Source organism: Cololabis saira, chromosome 21 (genome assembly GCF_033807715.1).
Source record: "Cololabis saira isolate AMF1-May2022 chromosome 21, fColSai1.1, whole genome shotgun sequence".
NCBI classification, from domain to species: Eukaryota; Metazoa; Chordata; class Actinopteri; order Beloniformes; family Belonidae; genus Cololabis; species Cololabis saira.
Genome location: NC_084607.1, coordinates 10600787 through 10623551, shown reverse-complemented (window position 1 = coordinate 10623551; position 22765 = coordinate 10600787). Strand labels below are relative to the sequence as shown.

Genomic DNA, 22765 nt, shown 5'->3' with positions numbered 1-22765 from the left:
TATCAGTTGATTTGTAATGAATCCAGAATGTATGACATTTTTCTTTTTTAAATTGCATTACAGAAAAAGAAGAACTTTATCACAATATTCTAATTTTCTGAGACAGTCCTGTATGTTTCCCCTCACTGCTGTTCTGCATAGATAAACCCTCCTAGATCATCACAAACACTGGCCATGGACTGGTTCGGCAGTGGAGTCGATGATCTGCTATCTCCTCTACACGGATAACATCAAACTATGCAGAGACCCAGCAAAACAACTCACTGACGCACCTCAACCGGATAAACAGCAATGATGCTAGAATGTCGCCTATAGATAGTGCAGTGATTTAAAAAAAAAAAGAAAAAACCCTAGATTTACTCTAAAAAATAATTAAAAGCATTATAATGTAATAGTATTATTCTACATTAAAGTGTATGCGTGTGTAACTCGTTTTTCCAGTTGTTACTAGCACAGAGGTTAATGGTTATGAAACTACAGAAGCATCTGTCTTCACGCCCACTTAAAGCTTGTCTCCTATTGGTGAACACCGTGTGACGTAGGATTCAGCAGAGCTCTCTGATTGGCTGCTTCTGTCAGGTTAGCGTCCTGTGGGCGGGGCTTTACGAGCCGAACGAGGAAGTGGATGTCAAAGTAGAGGATCGTCCTTTTCCACATCTGGTCGCCAAACTGATGAAACCATGATTGTTATAGCGATTATTTGTGTAGCGCTGTTTGTATATATATTGAAATATGTCTTCTTCAGCTCCGGGCCAAATCCATTTGAGAAGGACACTCGTGAACCGGTGAAACCGAAGGTTTTCGATAAGAAAGAGAAAAATAAAGTGCTGAAGCAAGGTGGGTTTGGTCGCTGACATCTGTCGCATTTGCAGTTTTCCTGCAAAAACTGAGTAAAATAACTTTATTTTGTAAATAAGTTGAATTATGGTTGTGAAAAAGTAGATTTCATTGCTGAGAATCGCAGTTAAAAGGTGTGAAATTTGCAAAACAGGAAGTTTTGCAAGAGACGATCGACTTGTTATCAGACATTGTCTTAGACAGGAATGTAAACTGTAAATATAAACTGGTTTTCTCTAGAGGCCATTTATGCAAAACAATTTCTTGTTTTGTCAGTGTCAAATGATAATCTATTATTTTCCTGGAAAATCCAGGAGGACAAAATCCAACTTTAAACGATGTGCAGAGCTGAATAAATGATCCTCTATCAATATTTTACAATATAAAATTAAATTACTGCTTAAAGACAGTAAAGATGTATTATATATAATAATAATATAATAATAATAAATATATATAATTATTATTATATATTTTAATATGTATGTATATATATATATATATATATATATATATATATATATTATATAATTATATAAAGATGTTTTCTCATGGAGAGGTGTCTCATCTGCAAAAAAACAGACTTAAATATAATATAATATCATATATAAATAATATAATATATTATATAAAGATTTTTAAAGATTTTTCTCGTCCCCTCTGCAGGTTTCCTGTCCAGTAAAGTACCAGACAACCTGGATGCGGTTGTCATCGGCAGTGGGATCGGTGGGCTGGGGCTGGCCGTGCTGCTGGCTAAAACTGGAAAGAGAGTCCTGGTTCTGGAGCAGCACGACCGGGCTGGAGGATGCTGCCACACTTTCACTGAGAAGGGCTTCGAGTTCGATGTTGGTAAGATGAAGGGCTTGTCTGCCTGAAATGTGCCTAAAAATAGAAGAAACCTCTCAATGTTGCTTTGTTAAGACCAAATATTTGCTGAATTATGGTCAGAGTTAGGACAAAGATCAACTTTTCTACACTGGGGACTTCTCTGTGCTTCCACTCATTCACATTATTTCCACATGAAGTTAAAACATGAGCTTCGGTCTCATTTTTGATGAACTGTTGTCACGTTAAACCACAGGGATCCACTACATCGGGGATTTGCTGGACCACAAGCCGTTTCGCTGCATGTTGGACCAGTTAACGGACGGGCAGCTGCTGTGGGAGCCTCTGGAGAACCCGTTTGACCAGGTGGTGCTGGGACCTCCAGAAAACCGCCGCCGGTACCCCATCTACAGCGGGAGGACTCGCTTCCCCGAAGAGCTGAAGAAGTGTTTCCCCGGAGAGGAGAAGGCCATCGACGAGTACATGAGGCTGGTCAAGGTGAGATCCTGTAATTGAGGGCATCTAATTGATTATCGTTTATTTGTTCTTAGTCTGTTTTGAGTCATTTCAGATGCTGTCAGGCCACTTATTGTGTTGTAACACAAGATCCCATGTGAACGTTGAACGCTTTGAATGTTAAAGCTGTACTTTGACACAAAAAAATTGATAATACAGGTTTCTGATTGTGTAGTATCAGAAATCAATGTTCAGAGTAAGTACTGAAGCTGTTGAGAAGCTGCAAACGCGTTTCATAATTTCACTTGGACCGAAGAATGAAGTTTAGACATCCAGATGAAGATCTGTCACTGTTGTTCTCGTATCAGTTCAGTGCATCAAAGTACAGAATAAATTAGTAAAACAATAACAAATATAAATTAATTCATTAAAATAAGCAATTGTAACGTACAAATATTACAACAACTTCCCTGAAACTTGGTCGGAAGTAAATCTGAAACCAAAACACTGTAAAGTGTGCAAATTAAAATTTAGATAACTGTGTAAGTTGAATTTCTTAGATTACACTTTCATCATCGGTGCTGCATCTCATGTGTGTTTCAGAAAGTGGGTCGTGGCATTTGGCTGCTCGCTATGCTGAAGCTCTGCCCCACACTGCTGGCCAACTTCCTGATCTACACTGGCCTCGCCAAACGTCTGTCTTTCTTCTTCGAAATGGCCCCGCGCAGCCTGACAGAAGTGGTGAATGAGCTGACGGAGAACAAGGACCTCCGGGCCGTCTTCAGCTACATCTTTGGCACCTACGGTGAGCCCAGAGCTCCATGTTTAGTTGATGGACTCGTTTATTGGGATGCTGCTCACAGTGTTTGTTTCCGTCGCTGATCTGCAGGTAACATGCCAAAAGACGCCAGCTTCTCCATGCACAGTCTGCTGGTCACTCACTACCTGAACGGCGCCTGGTACCCTAAAGGTGGAGCCAGTGAGATTGCCTACCACATGATCCCCATCATTGAGAAGGCAGGGGGCGCCGTTCTGGTCCGAGCCCCGGTCAACCGCATCTTATTCAACGACGCAAAGGAAGCTTGTGGTGGGTGTGGCTCCCTCAGATCATCCGTTCGTCCACACAAGCCAGATCCCTCGTAGGAGATCACTGCATTTGGATCATTTGGTTTCAGGTGTGAGCGTGCTCAAAGGTCAGGAGGAGATTCACATCCGGGCCCCGATGGTCATCTCTAATGCCGGCATCTACAACACCTACGAGAAGCTGCTGCCCACAGATCTCCAGACTATGCCAGGTTAGCTTCAACTAGTGATTATCGGTGATCAGTGTCCACGTTTCTAATATTTCAGTTCACATTTTTGTCCAGAAAATGTGCCGTTGTACAAAAAATGTACAATGAACAATGAGAGAAAACCGAAAAGCAGCAAACTCTCCTCCCTTGCAGCCATCCAGAAGCAGCTCCGTATGGTGAAGCACGGTGAAGGAGGCTTGAGCATCTTTGTGGGTATGACTGGAACCAAAGAGGAGCTGGGCCTGAAAGCAGATAACTACTGGATCTTTACCGAACACAACTTCGATGAACTGTGTGTTACTTTTCTCTTTTTAATTGTATTTATCTCTTAATTCTCATGAGACATATCGTATGTCCAAAGGTTTTTAATGCAGAAATGAGTAATTTTTGAAGGTGTGAAATGACCTGAACCGCTTGTTTTATTTTAAGGGTGGAGAAATATCTGAATGGAGAGAGGGAGGAGTCCTCCAAAAGTATCCCTCTGCTGTTTGTTGCCTCTCCATCAGCGAAAGACCCAACCTGGCAGGAGAGGTCACCAGGTACAGACGTGATGGGACGTGACCACACCTGGTCCTCTTGTGCTTTTGTCTTCCATCTCACTCTTCTTTCCCCTTCCCTCCAGGGAAGTCTACTTTGAGTCTGGTTAGTTTTGCCAACTATGCCTGGTTTGATGAGTGGAAGGACGGCAAAGTGACGAACAGAGGAGGCGACTACAAGGAGCTGAAACAAGCGTTCATTGACTCTGCTCTGGAGGTGGTGATGGACGTGTTCCCCAAGATCACCAGAGACAAGGTGAACGTTTACTCCTCACGTCTCGTGGGTTACAAACACTAGTATAGCTAAAACCTACTATATATGTAAAGTCACCAGAAATATGTTTTAACCAAGTTATTGGCACTGTAGAATTACACCATCAATAATTGATCAACTTTTTCTCATGGCTTTAACTTCTCTGCATCATTGTTAAATTTGAATTCAAACCGAGGTGATTGTTGGAGGCATTTTATACTTTTGATATCTCTTGAGAATACTTGAGCTCAAGGAAAGGTATTTCTATGGTTGTGTCTTCAAATTATTCAAACAAATTTATCAGAAATCTCCTTTTTAGAAAATCTAAAAGTATCATCCATCGGGAGCTGAATAGTTGCAAGAGTTTCTGTGACTGAAGGCAACCTTCAGGTGTTGGTTGTAAAGTTGTTAAAGCTACAGAAAGTGAGGTGCTTAAACAATTAGTCTCAAGCCAAGAGGCCTTCTCTGCTTTTTTGCTGTTCTGAAATGTAAAAATCTATAAATCTCTCGATAAAATGACGATGAAATACATGTCTGCGAGTAGTAGAGATGTAATGTACAAGCTGGGACAGAGTGTGTGGATTTACATATAAAAAACAATGATGTAATACCTACCTTACAAGCAGATATCTAAATATGTAGAAGATCCCAGTGCAGCTACAACTGTTTCAGCTTCTCTGATGTCTGCAATCACCACTTTTCTTAGTCTAATATAAATCGATCAACCCTCGACACAGCCGGTTGAAGAGAACAGATCTGACTACGTCACCTTGTGTCGCAAGAAACTATGATCATTTTTTCACACGTTTTCTTTTACAGTTTTAAAAACAAGCAAAACCATATTTACCAATCCTGATTATGTTATAGCGTCCTGACCATATTAGCAATTCTCCTTTCATGTGTCTGTGCAGATCGAGTACATTGATGCTGGCACCCCCATCACAAACACGCACTACATTGGAGCCCCCAAAGGAGAGATCTACGGCATAGATCACGGTGTGGCCCGGTTCAGCCCGGAGCTCAGCGCTACGATCAGACCTCAGACGCCGCTGAAGAACCTCTATCTGACCGGTGCGTCCAACTCCGCATTATTATCTGATCCGAAGGTTTAAGAGTGAGTTTATCTCACTCAGAGTTCTCTTGTTTTACAGGCCAGGATGTGTTTCTGTGTGGGTTCGCCGGCGCCCTCGCCGGGGCTCTCACCTGTGGCTCGGCCATTCTCAACCGCAACCTCCACCTGGACGCCATCGCCCTGGCGAGGAGAGAAAAATTTGTCAAAGAAAAACTCAAAGGGGAGTAACTGCTGACATGTGCTTAACTTTGCTTCAAAACTACCGCTCAGTCGCAGTGGGAGTGGGAGCGCTGCCTCTAATCTCACACATGAATCAGCACTAATCAAACCTGCACTGTCTTTACGTTAAATTGTTTTATATTTGCTTAAACATACTGTTACAAGCGCAGCAAACTGCTTGTGTGATTAATCAGGGTTGATGTTTGGTCTGTCCTCGTAAACTCACACAAGTGTCAAAGTCATTCATCGATGAGGGAATGTAACATACGCAATGTGTCACGATGTTGACTGAACTCTGTGCCTAAATATACAATTTGTTAGATAGTATAACGGTTAAAATAAAAACATGTTTTTCTTATCTTTCGTCATTCCTTGTCATTTGTTGTATAAAAAAAGTCATTTTTTGGGGTTTTATTTGATGGTCTGGGAAAGTGTAAAAGAAAACCAGAAATCCAAAGTAATTTATTGCACTTTTGAAGCCTTTTTGATCACATGCAGAGCAGAGGACACATAAGCGAACGTCTGAGAAAGAGCATAAATGTGATTTATTTAATAGAATATGATCACACTATGAAGAAAATAAGCCAGTTACTAGTTTCCGTGCACATTTAGCATCACGCTGAGCAGTAATATCACCAAATAAAAATATTTCTAATCAAATTTGTGGCTTATAATTTTTAATTGATTTACATTATTATTTAAATTATATATATAATGATATTTATTATTATCTATACATCTTGAGGGAAATTCAAGACGCATTCAATATTACATTTTCATAGTAATAATGTATGTGAAAGTGTTTAATGTGTTATCTTAATCTTATCCATTTATCATGTGAAAGTAGCACAGAGGTCATTGTTTTCTTTCCCCGTCAGATTTAAAAGGGCAGACACGTTTGTAGTGGTTACGTCATCGCCGCCACAATAAGCCCATCGTTAATTGGTCAGGCCAGCATCACGTGTGATTTTGGTCGAGTTTGATTGGCCACTTTTATCGAGTGGGCGGGGCCTTCGCAACCCAAACAAGTTGAACGTCAAAGTGGACAGAGTCGCCTTCCTCACATGTGGTGGACGAACTGGTGACACGATGATTGTCGTATGGGTCGTTTGTGTAGCGCTGCTTTTGTATATACTGAAATATTTCTTCTTCAGCTCCGGGCCAAATCCCTTCGACAAGGACACTCGCGAACCTTTGAAACAGATGGTTCATGATAAAGAGAAAAATAAAGTCCTGAAGCAAGGTGAGTTTGATGTGCAGGATTTGTTGCAAAACTACAGGACTGTCTCAGAAAATTAGAATATTGTGATAAAGTTCTTTATTTTCTGTAATGCAATTAAAAAAACTAAAATGTAATACATTCTGGATTCATTACAAATCAACTGAAATATTGCAAGCCTTTTATTATTTTAATATTGCTGATTATGGCTTACAGTTTAAGATTAAGATTCCGAGAATATTCAAATTTTTTGAGATAGGATATTTGAGTTTTCTTAAGCTGTAAACCATGATCAGCAATATTAAAATAATAAAAGGCTTGCAATATTTCAGTTGATTTGTAATGAATCCAGAATTTATGACATTTTTGCATTACAGAAAATAAAGGTCTTTATCACAATATTCTAATTTTCTGAGACAGTCCTGTAAGTGGAGGCTCCCAGACATGGAAATGTGTTGAGTGTTGTAATTTTGCACAGTTTCACAAGACACAGTGGACTTGGAATCAGACTTTGTCTTAGAGAATGATGTCAACTGTAAATATAAACAATTAAGGCAATTTTGTCAGATGTGGTGTCAAAAAAAATAAATAAATCTGTTATTTTTCTGGAAAATTGAGAATGAATACATTCAGCCTTTGGTAAACAGGTATATTCTTCTGGCATGAACATAAAACATGTGCAAAGATGTGCAATATCATATGTGCAATATCTGCCAGTCTACCTCACACACACTCTACCTGCTTTTTTTTTTGCAGGTTTGAAGGTTTCTTTTCTTTCAGTCTACTGTATATACTGCTCATATTTCTGTAATTATACATATTTTATATATATTTTTTACTTTTTAGTCTCTATTTACCCCTCCCCCTGCATGTGTGTGCTAAGTGTACTGCTGCCAACAAAATAAGTTTCCCCACTGAGGGAGAAAATAAAGGATTATCTTATCTTATCTTATCTTAACATGTGTAAAGTTGAATTAATAATCCTCTTTTAAATTGAATTGTCTTATTTCTTGAGGTGTTTCATCTGCAAAAAAGAGACTTTAGTCTCCTTGTCCCTTCTGCAGGTTTCCTGTCCAGTAAAGTACCAGACAACCTGGATGCGGTTGTCATCGGCAGTGGGATCGGTGGGCTGGGGCTGGCCGTGCTGCTGGCTAAAACTGGAAAGAGAGTCCTGGTTCTGGAGCAGCACGACCGGGCTGGAGGATGCTGCCACACTTTCACTGAGAAGGGCTTTGAGTTCGATGTTGGTAAGATGAAGGGCTTGTCTGCCTGAAATGTGCCTAAAAATGGAAGAAACCTCTAAATGTTGCTTTGTTAAGACCAAATATTTGCTGAATTATGGTCAGAGTTAGGATAAAGGTCAGAGTTAGGATAAAGATCAACTTTTCTACACTGTGGACTTCTCTGTGCTTCCACTCATTCACATTATTTCCACATGAAGTTAAAACATGAGCTTCGGTCTCATTCTTGATGAACGGTTGTCACGTTAAACCACAGGGATCCACTACATCGGGGATTTGCTGGACCACAAGCCGTTTCGCTGCATGTTGGACCAGTTAACGGACGGGCAGCTGCTGTGGGAGCCTCTGGAGAACCCGTTTGACCAGGTGGTGCTGGGACCTCCAGAAAACCGCCGCCGGTACCCCATCTACAGCGGGAGGACTCGCTTCCCCGAAGAGCTGAAGAAGTGTTTCCCCGGAGAGGAGAAGGCCATCGACGAGTACATGAGGCTGGTCAAGGTGAGATCCATCTAATTGATTATCGTTTATTTGTTCTTAGTCTGTTTTGAGTCATTTCAGATGCTGTCAGGCCACTTATTGTGTTGTAACACAAGATCCCATGTGAACGTTGAACGCTTTGAATGTTAAAGCTGTACTTTGACACAAAAAACTTGATTATACAGGTTTCTGATTGTGTAGTATCGGAAATCAAAGTTCAGAGTATGTAATAAAACCATAAAACAGTTAAGTGAAATAATAAAAGCTGATACACAATTGAAGCGGTTGCATTTTGATGGAAGACTAAAACTCACAAAGCTCTTTACAATTAACTTACTTGCCTGGGATGTAAGTTGAATCAATGAATAAATGAATTTATTTCAGACAAGTGCCACAAAAGTGATTGGTAAACAGTATTTACAAAAGAACAATCCCAAACAACATATACATATTCACCAGTATTGACTCATAGTCGCAATATATATTCATATATAAATTTGTACATACTGGTAATAGAAACAACATTTCTAATTGAATAACTTTGTAAGTATTTATACCTACATATATGACATTGATTTGCTGCAAATTGTCTGAAAAGGGGTATGAAGAAGCAAAACGTATTTATTCATACCCCTTCTCCCTCTAATTGCCCTTATAGTAACCTTCCTGTTTAATTTCTATGCTTATATCCAAAATTCACAAAAAATAATGAAGTTAATATCAAGTAGTTCAGTCAAAAATAAAAGAATAGAAGTTCTTCAGTTTATGGTGCAGCCTCACTTAGCCAATGTGCTTTATTAAACAGATTATTTAGATTCTGCCGTAAACAAATAAGTGTTACTAAATATTTGGCTAGTAGAAGTTGCCTGCTTGACAAATATTTTCACGCGTCACATCTAACTTCAAATTTTAAAAGAATCCGCGGTCAGTTAAAGTTTTATGAAGATAAACATATAAATTCATTTTTTATGTACTTTTTAAAGTAGAATACTGATTGACGGACCTCTGAAGTAGCAGGGGGGCGGCAGCAATGCAAACATGCATAACCCAAACAGTGGATGTGTTTACTTATTATTATTATTTTTCTTCTAGCTTGAGAGCTTTTGCAGATTTTGAGGTTGGAGGAACAAAACATCAAATAAATGTCAAGATCGTAATGAACAGATGGATTTATTCATCTCATTAAGTTCTAGTTAATTATACTGTAAGTCAACTGTGAACACTTCTAAACGTGTGTTGAATTTCAGGCTGTTATCTCAGAGGTTCACATTTGACAATCAATTATTTTAAAGCTGAAGTTCCGGACGAGAGCATCTCCAGTCTGCTTTGTGAGGACCAGTCCTGCAGTTTACGATGTTGAACGTGTAGATTTGTTTTTAAAACATTAAACGAAAGATGTTTCTGAATTCTAGTTGAAGCAGTTTTGAGGTAATTTCAAGAAAGTCACCTTGATTGTTGCAGCACCACCCGTAGATGCAAGACTTCAGGATTGAGGCCTCGGTAGTGGCAGGTGTTTAGGACCATGTCATGAACTTTCCTTTCTTTTGTTTTAAGTCTTATGGTTCTTACTGCACTAGAGGAGTGATGCAGGGGAACCTTTCAAGAGGAATCACCAACATCTTCCTTGAAAACAAAAACAATATCTAATATTCTAATTAAAAGTAGGATCAGTATGTACGCTGAATTACTTTGACCTCTGTGCATTTCACGTGTGTTTCAGAAAGTGGGTCGTGGCATTTGGCTGCTCGCTATGCTGAAGATCTGCCCCACGCCGCTGGCCAACTTCCTGATCTACACTGGCCTCGCCAAACGTCTGTCTTTCTTCTTCGAAATGGCCCCGCGCAGCCTGACAGAAGTGGTGAATGAGCTGACAGAAAACAAGGACCTCCGGGCCGTCTTCAGCTACATCTTTGGCACCTACGGTGAGCCCAGAGCTCCATGTTTAGCCCAGAGCTCCATGTTTAGTTGATGGACTTGTTTGTCGGCACGCTGCTCACAGTGTTTGTTTCCGTCGCTGATCTGCAGGCAACATGCCAAAAGACGCCAGCTTCTCCATGCACAGTCTGCTGGTCACTCACTACCTGAACGGCGCCTGGTACCCTAAAGGTGGAGCCAGTGAGATTGCCTACCACATGATCCCCATCATTGAGAAGGCAGGGGGCGCCGTTCTGGTCCGAGCCCCGGTCAACCGCATCTTATTCAACGACGCAAAGGAAGCTTGTGGTGGGTGTGGCTCCCTCTAGGGCTGGGCGATATATCGAGATTTTAATATATATCGATATATTTTCAAACGCGATATGGTACGAGACAATATCGTTTATATCGATTTAAAAAAAAAAAATAAAAAAAAATAAAATATATATATATATATATATATATATATATATATTTTTTTTTATGATTTTGATATAGCTTATTTTGTGACAAATTGACTTGAATGTTTTATTTTTATTGTTATTTGCACAACTGTCAACCTCAGTGGAAAAGTCTGCCTGTTACTGTCTACATTGTATTAATTGCACAGTGTATTTGAATGTAATTGTTATGCAGGAAAGGGATATTTGTTTTATTCTAGAAGCATTTTTATTCTATATATGCAGGCAGTTTATTTTTATTTCATTTGTTTTATACATTTTGATATTGTGCAGACCTCTGTTAATAAAGGTACCTGTGTGACATTTAGCACGAGGCATTTTAAGGGTTTGCCTCAGAAAAAAATGAAGCTAACAGAGATGCTATGCTATAATGCTTTGGGGGAAACCCCAATTATGGCACAGAAAAAATATCGATATATATCGAGTATCGCCATTCAGCTAGAAAATATCGAGATATGACTTTTGGTACATATCGCCCAGCCCTAGCTCCCTCAGGTCATCCGTTCGTCCGCTCGCGGCCACACCAGCCAGATCCCTCATGGGAGATCACTGCATTTGGATCATTTGGTTTCAGGTGTGAGCGTGCTCAAAGGTCAGGAGGAGCTTCACATCCGGGCCCCGATGGTCATCTCTAATGCCGGCATCTACAACACCTACGAGAAGCTGCTGCCCACAGATCTCCAGACTATGCCAGGTTAGTTGCAACTAGTGATGATCGGTGATCAGTATCCACGTTTTTTAATATTTAAGTTCACATTTTTGTCCAGAAAATGTGCCGTTGTACAAAAAATGTACAATGAGAGAAAACGGAAAAGCAGCAAACTCTCCTCCCTTGCAGCCATCCAGAAGCAGCTCCGTATGGTGAAGCACGGTGAAGGAGGCTTGAGCATCTTTTTGGGTATGACTGGAACCAAAGAGGAGCTGGGCCTGAAAGCAGATAACTACTGGATCTTTACCGAACACAACTTCGATGAACTGTGTGTTACGTTTTTCTTAATTCTCATGAGACATATGGAACTTTTGAAGGTGTGAAATGACCAGAACCCCTTGTTTTATTTTAAGGGTGGAGAAATATCTGAACGGAGAGAGGGAGGAGTCGGCCAAAAGTATCCCTCTGCTGTTTGTTGCCTCTCCATCAGCAAAAGACCCAACCTGGCAGGAGAGGTCACCAGGTACAGATGTGACGGGACGTGACCACACCTGGTTCTCTTGTGCTTTTCTCCTCCATCTCACTCTTCTTTCCCCTTCCCTCCAGGGAAGTCTACTTTGAGTCTGGTTAGTTTTGCCAACTATGCCTGGTTTGATGAGTGGAAGGACGGCAAAGTGACGAACAGAGGAGGCGACTACAAGGAGCTGAAACAAGCGTTCATTGACACTGCTCTGGAGGTGGTGATGGACGTGTTCCCCAAGATCACCAGAGACAAGGTGAACGTTTTAGATCCACTCGCTTTCTTCTCACTTCTCATGAGTTGAAGACAAACAATTCTATATGTTCTGGTAATAAAATACCAAGTTATGATGGGAATTTCTTAGAGTCATATTTGTTATTAGATCTATCATTCGCATGTATCATATTTAAAGCTCAAAATCATTCACGTTAAAACTTACTTAGTTAAAAAAACATCTTATCAATTCAAACAATGAAAAATGGGATGTCTCTCGGGACATTAACATGCTCTGAAAGATCTTTTATTTATATATATATATATATATCTTTTTCCCTTCGCACTACTTTTTATTTCCATCGCAATGTATATATACTGTCTATATCTTGTAAATATACTGTATATATTTTTAACTTTTTACTTTTTTACCCCCTTCCCTGCATGTGTGTGTTAAGTGTACTGCTGCTAACATGTGAGTTTCCCCATTGAGGGAGTAATAAAGGATTATCTTATCTTATCTTATCTTATATGACTGGTATCAGCAGGGGCTTATTTTTACACAATATTAGATGTTATTCCGTGCTGTCAGTTCGTTCTTTTATGTTATCGTAAATATATATATATATATATATATATATATATATATATATATATATATATATATATATATATATAGTACAGACCAAAAGACCCCAAATTCAAACAAATGGGGTAGTGTGTCCAAACCTTTGGTCTGTATTGTGTGTGTGTGTATATGTATGTATATATATATATATATATATATATATATATATATATATTTTTTTTTTTTTTTTTTTTTTTTTCTATTTTAAATAATGGGGACGTTATCGATCTTTCTTGTTTATAACCGGAGGTACATAACCAGTAATTCTGGCAAATGCTACATTTTCATATCAGAAATGGTCACCCACTCCTCTATTAAGTAATCCTTTGTTGTGTCTGCAGATCGAGTACATTGATGCTGGCACCCCCATCACAAACACGCACTACATTGGAGCCCCCAAAGGAGAGATCTACGGCATAGATCACGGTGTGGCCCGGTTCAGCCCGGAGCTCAGCGCTACGATCAGACCTCAGACGCCGCTGAAGAACCTCTATCTGACCGGTACGTCTGTCTGGGTATCATCCCTCGATCCAGGGCTTTCAGACCGCAGTCATCTCACTCAGCGTTTTCTCCTTTCGCAGGCCAGGATGTGTTTCTGTGTGGGTTCGCCGGCGCCCTCGCCGGGGCTCTCACCTGTGGCTCGGCCATTCTCAACCGAAACCTGCACCTGGACGCCATCGCCCTGGCGAAGAGAACCAAATCTGAAGACAACAAACGTAAAGGGGAGTAGCCGCGGACACATACTGTCCTTCAACACTGCAACTCAAAGTCACAGTGTGACTGGAAGCGTGACGCCTCATCTCACATATTCAAAGCTGCACTGTTATTGTTTACTTGGTTAAATATAACCAACACGACATGTGGTTTGTCTGATTACTGAGGTTTTTGATGAGTAATCTGTCCTCTTAAACTCATTGGTAGGTGTTGTGACTTGAATTGATTTGACCCAAACAAACAAGAAAAAACCTACTTACCTACTACTGAGGCGCTGATTTACCGGTAACAGATGATGCGTCTCCTTGGGCAGTATGTCAGCTGAATGAATGATTGTCCATAAACATCCTCTGTGATGCTCAAAAAGGGTATTTATTTGTATGCACAAGCTCCTTTTATATACAGCGAACTACATGCACTTATAAAGCTATAACTTGCATGAAACCAGTAAAAGCTGCAAGACCAAAACTGCAACAATGCGATGCCAAAGTTAAGACGCGTCATCTGTTTCCGGTAAATCAGCGCCTCAGTGACTTGTAGATTTTTTCTTGTTTGTTTGGGTCAAATCAAGTCAAGTCACAACTTAAGTCAAAAAACTGCCCGTGATAAGCCTCACCTTTATGAAACCTATTCCCTAAAACTCCATATACCACCTACTGTGCAAAAAATGGCCCTACAACAATTCACATACCCACACAAGTTATTAAATGGGGAGTAAAACACAATACAAAATTGGCTCTAACAGTAGGGAATGTAACATACAGTACAGGACTGTCTCAGAAAATTAGAATATTGTGATAAAGTTCTTTATTTTCTGTAATGCAATTAAAAAAACAAAAATGTCATACATTCTGGATTCATTACAAATCAACTGAAATATTGCAAGCCTTTTATTATTTTACAGTTTTTCACAATTGTTTAAACACATTTATTGGAACATCAGACACAATGTGCACAACCTGAAACTCGTGTTTCAGGTGCCTGAACCAATCCTGCTGAACTCCAAGCACATTTACTGCTCTAGACTCAAATTCCCATTCCATACCACACATTTCTCACAACACTACACACAATTCCCAATACCCTGCACAATCTTCCTGAATTCCCTCTCTTGCTGTTCACACAGAACACACAGTCAATCACATTTCTAAACTCCAAAGGCTGTTGTGATATATGCAATCAGCAATTTGCCATAAAAGGGTCACAGGTGAGCTCCTGGTTTGTTTGGAGAACAATGGATGGGGGCAATATTGACAGAGGTGAGCAGCTTGATGTGATGTCCAGTGTACTGCACATTTTGAGTCCAACTACTGTAAAATATTTGTTGTTACAGTAAAGAATTGTGTGTTGTTTTCTATTTGAGTAGTCTATACATAAGAATACTATATGGTGATATATTCCATCCAACAGCTGAAGGTGTAACACTGAACATACAAATGCATGATTCTACTGAGGCATTCATATAATGTTTTCCATTCATACTATAGTGTCTTCCATTCTGCACATCAGTGTTCAGTGGGTGCTCAGAAATGTCTACTCAAATGATGTGTGTGTTTGGCATTTGAGAAGGAAATACCATTTAGTGAAGAGTTCATCTGTTTTGAGGGTAGAGTGTGCTTTTACAAGAGAAGTGTAGGATTTTGCATTTTGTGTGTGAGTTTTGTAATTTGTGTTTATAGATTTGAGAAAGTGAGGTAGTCAATCAGGAAATGTGTTTAAACAATTGTGAAAAACTGTAATATTGCTGATTATGGCTTACAGTTTAAGATTAAGATTCCCAGAATATTCAATTTTTTTGAGATAGGATATTTGAGTTTTCTTAAGCTGTAAACCATGATCAGCAATATTAAAATAATAAATGGCTTGCAATATTTCAGTTGATTTGTAATGAATCCAGAATGTATGACATTTTTGTTTTTGTAATTGCATTACAGAAAATCACAATATTCTAATTCTCTGAGACGGTCCTGTATATGATGTGTAATGTTGTTTACTAATATGTGCACCTGTTCTGTAAAAATATTTGTTGCAAAAGTTATGACTTTTTTCACTTTGTTTGGAAAATTCCTGGAAATAAAGCAACTCTTTCTGAACTGTGTTTACTTAATTTGTTTATAAATGAGTTTACTCTGACTGAACTGAGCATGCGCACACTGGTACCCTGCCAGGGGGCGTGGTTTGCTTAAAGTTTAAGCAAAGGGGGCGTGGCTTGTTCTTATTTTAAATTCCCAGACACATTTTCCTGCTGCGAGGTGATTGATGCTGGCGCGCAGTCTGAGGTAAAGTTCAAACAACATGTAATGTCAACATCACCGACCTGCGAAATCAAAACATCTTTCTTGCAAGTGCTTTGCATTAAAATGCCATTAAATTACCTGCTTGTTAACCTATCAATATAAAGCGTTTCGTTAGCTAGCTTACACTGGGCGCGGTCTAAGGGGGATTAAAAAAATAAAATAAATAAAAAAGCGTCGTATTTGTTGTTTTATATCATGTGAAATTCAGGTTAAGCGACGCTGAACTTGCAGGGGACCATGAACGGCTGGCAGAAACAGTTGAAGTACGAGCTCCTGGCAGAGGTGGGAGCTGGCTCCTTCGGGAAGGTTTATAAAGCCCGAGAGCTGGGGGACTCGCAGCGGCTCCTGGCGGTCAAGAAGTTCAACCTGCGCTGCGACGCAGACAACGGCATCCCCGCCTTCATGATCCGCGAGGTGGCGCTGCTGCGCAAGATGGGCTTCTTCAACCACCCCAACATAGTCAAGTACGTGCCATCTGCACACCTGGCAAGGTTTGGAGTTAGGGATGATGAGAAATCTAAAATAACCAGTACTGGAGTTGAGAGGGGATGAGGGGGGATGGCATCCCCCTTGAAATAAAAACGGTCAAAATCATCCCCCCTGTAAAACTTTCCATCCCTTATGTCATTTCATCAATGAATGTGGTTTTACTGCTATTTCAACATTTAGAGTCATCACCAGAAAAATAACTTATTTGACAATTTCACCTGTTTCAAGTAAATTTTCACTTGAAATAAGTAGGAAAATCTACCAGTGGGACAAGATTTATCTTCTTATTACAAGCAAAAAAAAAGATTTTTCTACTTATTTCAAGTGAAAATCTAATTGAAACAGGTGGAAATTGTTGTTTTTTCCAGTGCTGAGTCTTTTTTGTATGACGGAGTATTAGGGCCAAACTAAGACAAAAAAAAAATTGGAGATTACGAGAATAAAGTCGTAAAATTACGAGAATAAAGTCGTAATATTACGAGAATAAAGTCGTAAAATTACGAGAATAAAGTCGTAATGTTGCGAGAATAGAATATTGAGCATTTTGTGAAGTTATATTTATATGTTTATAATATATTACGACTTTATTCTCGTAATATTATGACTTTATTCTCGTAATTTTACGACTTTATTCTCGTAATATTATGACTTTATTCTCGTAATTTTACGGCTTTATTCTCATTACATTAGGACTTTATTCTCGTAATTTCCTTTTTTAGTTTTTTTGTTTGGCCCTAATACTAAACGTCGTATGTTTGAGTAGTGTAATGACAACATAAATCTGTTTAAAAAGAGATACATTGAATTATTTATAAACAGGTATATGGAGGAGGAAATGGGTTAACGAGGAGTGTGAGAAAAATAAAATAGGGAAAAAGGTATATTATACTTGCTTAAGATATCTTTAGATATTTATGTAGTATATATAATATGTTGAGACTGAGGGATAGTTATAATTATGTAATATATGTTATATATTTATTAGGTATGTAGCATATATATATTTATAGGGATATGTATTTCGTTTATATAGGGTATATTTATATAGATTTATATAATATTTGTATTTTCTATATATTGATATAATTATGTAATATTTATATATACTTATATGGATAATTATGTGGTAATAGGCATGTTTACATAGTATTTATATAGACTATATTTATATGGATATTGTGTAGATATAATAATAATAATGTAAATTCATAGAGTTATAAAGGGATAGGAACTAGGAAAAAGGGTATACTTCTTCCTACTCCTTTTTTTTCGAACATATGTGAATATGAAGATGTTACTGTTTATTTTTTATTTTTTTATATGCATGTTCGAAATAAAAAAAAACATTCATTCATATAATTCCTATAATAGAGCCTAAATGAAAACACAAAAGGGAATTAAAGCACATTTATTTATTTTAAATATTTTCAGGTGAAACATTTACATTTTCTTTTTATTTGTAATTTTCACTCATGTGGCTCTCTGGCATTCTGACTGATTACACAGACGCATGTTTCTGTATTTCCTCTTTATGAAAGTGAATTTGGTTTCCCATTTTTAGAGATATTTGCACCAAGTATTTGCTTTTTTAGCAGAAATGTCTCCTCTCTCGTTACATCCATCCATCTCTTATCTGTTCTGAGTTTGTTCCCGTTGATGCCCCTAACCTTGCGAGAACTGCCACCCTGGCTACAGCAAGGGACAGTTCTTGTGAGGTTAGTTACAATGCAGTTAGGAAAGGCACAATAATGCTTTAAAAAAATTATTATATTATAAAACGGGAAATTTAGGGGAAAATATTAATACGGAAGGACGGGGGGAAAGAGAGGTAGAATACGGTAGTTTCCCGGCCAAAACGGGAGACTTGACAGGTATGGTCATCTTTTTCTCCCACAGGGAACTTTTCTACTTTTCTACTTTCTACTCTGCATCAGAACATATGAGTGGAGTCAAATTGTATTAAAAATAGATTGAAAAATAGATTGAAATGATTTGCAAATCAGAATCAGCTTTATTGGCCAAGTTTGAACATGCCAGACAGGGAATTTGACTCTGGTTATTTCGCTCACTGAACCCAGATTTAAATAGTTACAAACAATAATAGAGTAGGCAGAAGAAAACAGGAAATTTACACAAAATGCTAAAAAGTAGAAGGGAACGAAACACCATTGCGACCGTCCGAGGCGTCATCGGGCGCCGTGCCCTTTGCATGGCGACCACTGCTATACTAGTTCAACTAGAAAATGGGTCAAATGCAGAGAAAAAGAATTTCCCCATTGTGGGACTGTAAGGGAAATTAAAAAAAAATCTCAATAAATATCAATAAAGTTTGAGTGGAGGTGGCGTCTCATTCTGTCAACCCAAAATGAAAGAAGCACAATTTTCTTTCCTCTTTTTCAAGCTATCGAATTTGATTGGTGGTCAATACAACTTTCGAGGTGTTTGCTCGTATAAAATTGTGGCATAAGGTTATATTATTGCTTTATAGCAGTGGTCTTCAACCCCTGTCCTGCATGTTTTAGATGTTTCCCTGCTTCAGCGCACAGTGAAATAAATGACTGAATTAACACACTTGTCCAGATCTGGATGAGAAGCTGATGATGGCCATTAATTAGAATGAGGTGTGATGATGCAAGGCAACATCTAAAACATGGAGGACAGGGTTGAAGACCTGCTTTATAGTTATTTGGTACCTAAATCTTAAGGCCTGCAATGTAAACCCTTGATTTATCAATAAGACCCCCCCCTCAGACACAGATGAGCCAATGATTGCTGAGTATCAGTTGACGTGAGATTGGAGCTCAGACATTTGAATGCTCCTTGACAAATTTGTGTCTTCAAATTCAAATAAGGCATGAAAGTAATTCCCAGTTTACTTTCATTTAACTGGTGCAGTGATTTCTCTAAACATGGCTGCTCTGCAGGCTTTTGGATGCATCTGCTGTACCAGTGGGCTCGGCCCTGGACCTCACGTTGGTGTTGGAATACATCGATCAGGACCTGTCCACCTACCTCTCCAAGGTTCCTGCTCCAGGACTGAGCCACGACTGCATAAAGGTGGGATCTCGTGGTCTGATCGTACTTTAACGCCGCAGCTCTTTAGACGCTTGTAACTGCTGCCACGCTGCTCTCAGGATGTGATGCTGCAGTTGCTGCGCGGGCTGGACTTCTTACACACGAACCTGGTGCTGCACCGTGACCTGAAACCACAGAACGTCCTGGTCAGCAGCTGTGGAGAAGTCAAGATTGCAGACTTTGGACTAGCACGCATCCATACCTTCAACATCGCTCTGACTCCAGGTGTAAGTGTTAAAGGTTACTGCATCAATCCTGCAAGGATTTCTAACCACGAGCTCTGAATACAACCTGTTACCTGCCTGAGTTTTCTTTTTGTTTCTCTCTCCACCTCTCAGGTGGTGACGCTTTGGTATCGAGCTCCTGAGGTGCTGCTGAATTCTGTTTACTGTTCATCTGTGGACATGTGGAGCGCCGGCTGCATCTTCGCTGAGCTCTTCCTCCTGAAGTGAGACAGTGGAAACAGAAATATGCAACGACTGAGTTTACTGCTTAAGTTAAAATTGTAACTTTTTGCACAGTTGCAATGATAGAGATAAAGCTTTGTTCTTGTGTCCTGCAGACCGTTGTTTAAGGGATACACGGAGGTGGAGCAACTGCAAAAAATCTTTGAGTGAGTACTTTTATTCTAACTGAACCTGACACATTACACTGTCATTATTGATCTTTCTCCTCTAAACAAAAGAAATACTCTTTAAACATTGGGGAAATCCTTTGGAGGTATTGTTTTCCCCCAACAAGCAAAAAGAAAATGCCAGTGAGTGAGTTCTTTTCGTTTATCAGGGTGATCGGTTTGCCCAGTAAGGAGGACTGGCCTCGGGACACCCCCGTCTCGTACTCGGAGAGCTGGGGGCCGAGAAAATCCTGCACCGAGCAGATGCCCAGCCTGGGCCCAGACGAGAACAACCTGCTTTCTGTAAGCACGTCCATCATGATTTTCACATCTTCTTCTTTTTTTGCTTAAGAGTGATAAAAAGATAACAAATTCACACACAAAACTAAGATATTCCTACAATCCACATTGAAATAAATGACGGGCGAAGTGGATAAAACTGATTATCTCTCAGTTCTTTAAAGTTTAAAAATAAGTTTTAAGTTAAATTAAGTCTTAAAGTGGAGCTTTCCTGTCGTGTGGACGTCTCTACAGATTGAAACTGGTCCAAAGAAGCATTGTAAAGCCGGGCATACACTGTGCGATATTTTGAATCGTATGAGACTGCCCCATCTCACACTGCACGACTAGATCGCGGAGTTCAAAAGTTCAGAGCCCACGATTTATGTTCTCACACTGTACGAGCCGATGCTCGGATGCGACCCGTCTGCTCACACTATACGATCATAATCCTCCCGTCGCACCTCTGTGTACTGGAAATATAATATATAATAAAATATCTGTACCGTTTCTGATTGGGTCGGCACTCTGCATCATTTTTAGACATAACAATGAACGCATACCGCAAAAGTTGTGTCTCGCGGAGGAACCCGGCGTCCCAGCAAAATGAGAAGAGAAAAAAGAGTTGTTCCGAACAGTACAGCACAATGATAAAAACGAAATCACATTATGGGCGATTTTTATTATTTCACTTTAGTTTATAATTCATCTTCATTGTGGCATCATATAACACTGTTTTAGTCATTTTTGTGCACTTTTCGGCTCATTATATTGTATTTTTCTATTTCTATTTTTCTGGGAAGACGAGGTTGCGCCAACATTGTATGACGTCAGGTTTGTTTACATTAGGGGCCGCTGTTATTGGTCCAGCGCGATCACGTGACGCGTCCGAAGCGCTCCTCGACACAGGCGCCGCTGGAAATAGTCCCGCTATTAAAATAACGATCTTGAAAATACTTCCCAAAAATCCGAGTTCAAACTTTTATCCTATGCTTAACATAAATAGCTCTTTTTTTAAAGTGAAAAGAATTTACACGCAGGAGGTGGGAACGAGATGAAACGAAAAGGTGGGTGACCTGACGGCCTACAGCAGACAGCGCACACACTGAAGGCTGATTTATGGTTCCACGTTACCAACGCAGAGCCTACGGCGCAGGGTACGTGGCGACCCGCACCGTACGTGGAAATGCGGTCTTTTTTTGCTATTAAAACATGATTTGTAATGTGAATTTGCAACACTTAAACTACAAATAATAGTTTTTGAGGTGACATCAGAGATTGCGCATGCTCTCTGTTAAAGGATGAGTCCAATCGGGTCGCAGCACTGCTTCAACTGTGCGGTTCCTTCACGAGGAGCGACCAGGATTTCAAACATGCTTGATTTTCTTGCAACCTCACGATTTGTGATCGGGAGCTCGTCGTGAGGTGTTAATCTCTCGTCGTTACCCCACGTACACTGCACGAGGCACGAGCAACGATTGGGTCAAAATCGGGCCCGATCAAAAAAAAGTCGCACGACTGGAAAATCGGCTCAAAACGAGCCGATAATCGCACAGTGTATGTCCGGCTTAAGGGTGGTGCAAGGTCACATTTCTGAGCTACATGCTTAAACTCCAGGGACCATCTCGTTAACACCTCAGTGCAGCTGGAGAAGCTGCTGGAGTTCATGACTTGGCCGGTTGGAGCTGTTGGAATATATCGTCCTGTAAGAACAGTCAGTTTGATTATTTTGATCACTTCTCAGCCATTTTCTTTAATGAACTGCAAAGATGAAGAGATCAGTGATTTCAGTTTATTTTTATTTAAGCTCATTGCACACACCTGTTTAAATGTAAGTAGCCTTGCTGGTATTTGATTTAATTACATTAAAGTTCCCTGGAGGATAGATTTAAGCTCTGGCATCGTGAAGTCGTTAACATTTGCGCCAGCGTCTCTGCAGTCGGTGCAACAGGTGTATCTCAGTTAGAGCCAGCGCGGCGGGCCGACCGCACATCACAGTCCTCCAGAACCAGGGCAGCTAAAAATAGCAAACACTTGCAGGTTGTGGGAATCCCAGAAGCCCCACTGGGACTTTGCTCTCAGAGAATACAAACAGTACTTGTCTGCAAACTTAACATGAGCTGTGACGTCTCCTTACTTGCAGCAATGCCTGATATTCAGCGCCAGCCGTCGCATATCTGCTGCTGAAGCCCTCGCTCACCCTTTCTTTGGAAAGCCGTAAAGATGACTGAGGAGCGCGAAGAGGAAGAATCCCGCCGCTGAGTGTCGCACCAAAAAGAATCCTATGAACAGTTTGCTTGTTTGTTGACAGTGAGAGTTTGCTTTTTTTGTTCTTTTAAAGAAAATGTCAGAATTATGAGAAGCTGTGTTCAGATTTGAGGTTTTGAGGCTTCTGAACTTCTAAGCTTGTAGGAAATGGAGCTTGATTAGCAAAATCTTTGAGAATGTGAAGTTTATTTTGTTTTATGTCCTTAGTTTTATTTTGT

General features: G+C 39.8%; 3 protein-coding genes across 3 annotated transcripts; all 3 read left to right on the top strand.

Moving 5' to 3' along the window:
• Nucleotides 1-607: 607 nt before the first annotated feature.
• Nucleotides 608-5848, top strand: LOC133421445 (all-trans-retinol 13,14-reductase-like). The gene is made up of 11 exons (XM_061711051.1): nt 608-837; nt 1504-1686; nt 1919-2160; nt 2722-2923; nt 3008-3205; nt 3294-3413; nt 3564-3702; nt 3840-3949; nt 4033-4202; nt 5111-5270; nt 5351-5848. Exons 1-11 carry the CDS (start codon nt 681-683, stop codon nt 5497-5499), a joined length of 1830 nt encoding a protein of 609 aa, XP_061567035.1. The 5' UTR covers nt 608-680; the 3' UTR covers nt 5500-5848.
• A 688-nt stretch (nt 5849-6536) lies between these two features.
• Nucleotides 6537-14319, top strand: LOC133422225 (all-trans-retinol 13,14-reductase-like). Its single transcript, XM_061712170.1, has 11 exons — nt 6537-6733; nt 7774-7956; nt 8207-8448; nt 10148-10349; nt 10453-10650; nt 11377-11496; nt 11641-11779; nt 11865-11974; nt 12058-12227; nt 13154-13313; nt 13394-14319. Exons 1-11 carry the CDS (start codon nt 6580-6582, stop codon nt 13540-13542), a joined length of 1827 nt encoding a protein of 608 aa, XP_061568154.1. The 5' UTR covers nt 6537-6579; the 3' UTR covers nt 13543-14319.
• A 1400-nt stretch (nt 14320-15719) lies between these two features.
• On the top strand, nt 15720-22565 carry cdk21 (cyclin-dependent kinase 21). Its single transcript, XM_061711734.1, has 7 exons — nt 15720-16287; nt 19237-19369; nt 19447-19614; nt 19726-19835; nt 19950-20000; nt 20171-20303; nt 22423-22565. Exons 1-7 carry the CDS (start codon nt 16061-16063, stop codon nt 22498-22500), a joined length of 900 nt encoding a protein of 299 aa, XP_061567718.1. The 5' UTR covers nt 15720-16060; the 3' UTR covers nt 22501-22565.
• The last annotated feature ends 200 nt before the right edge of the window (nt 22566-22765 follow it).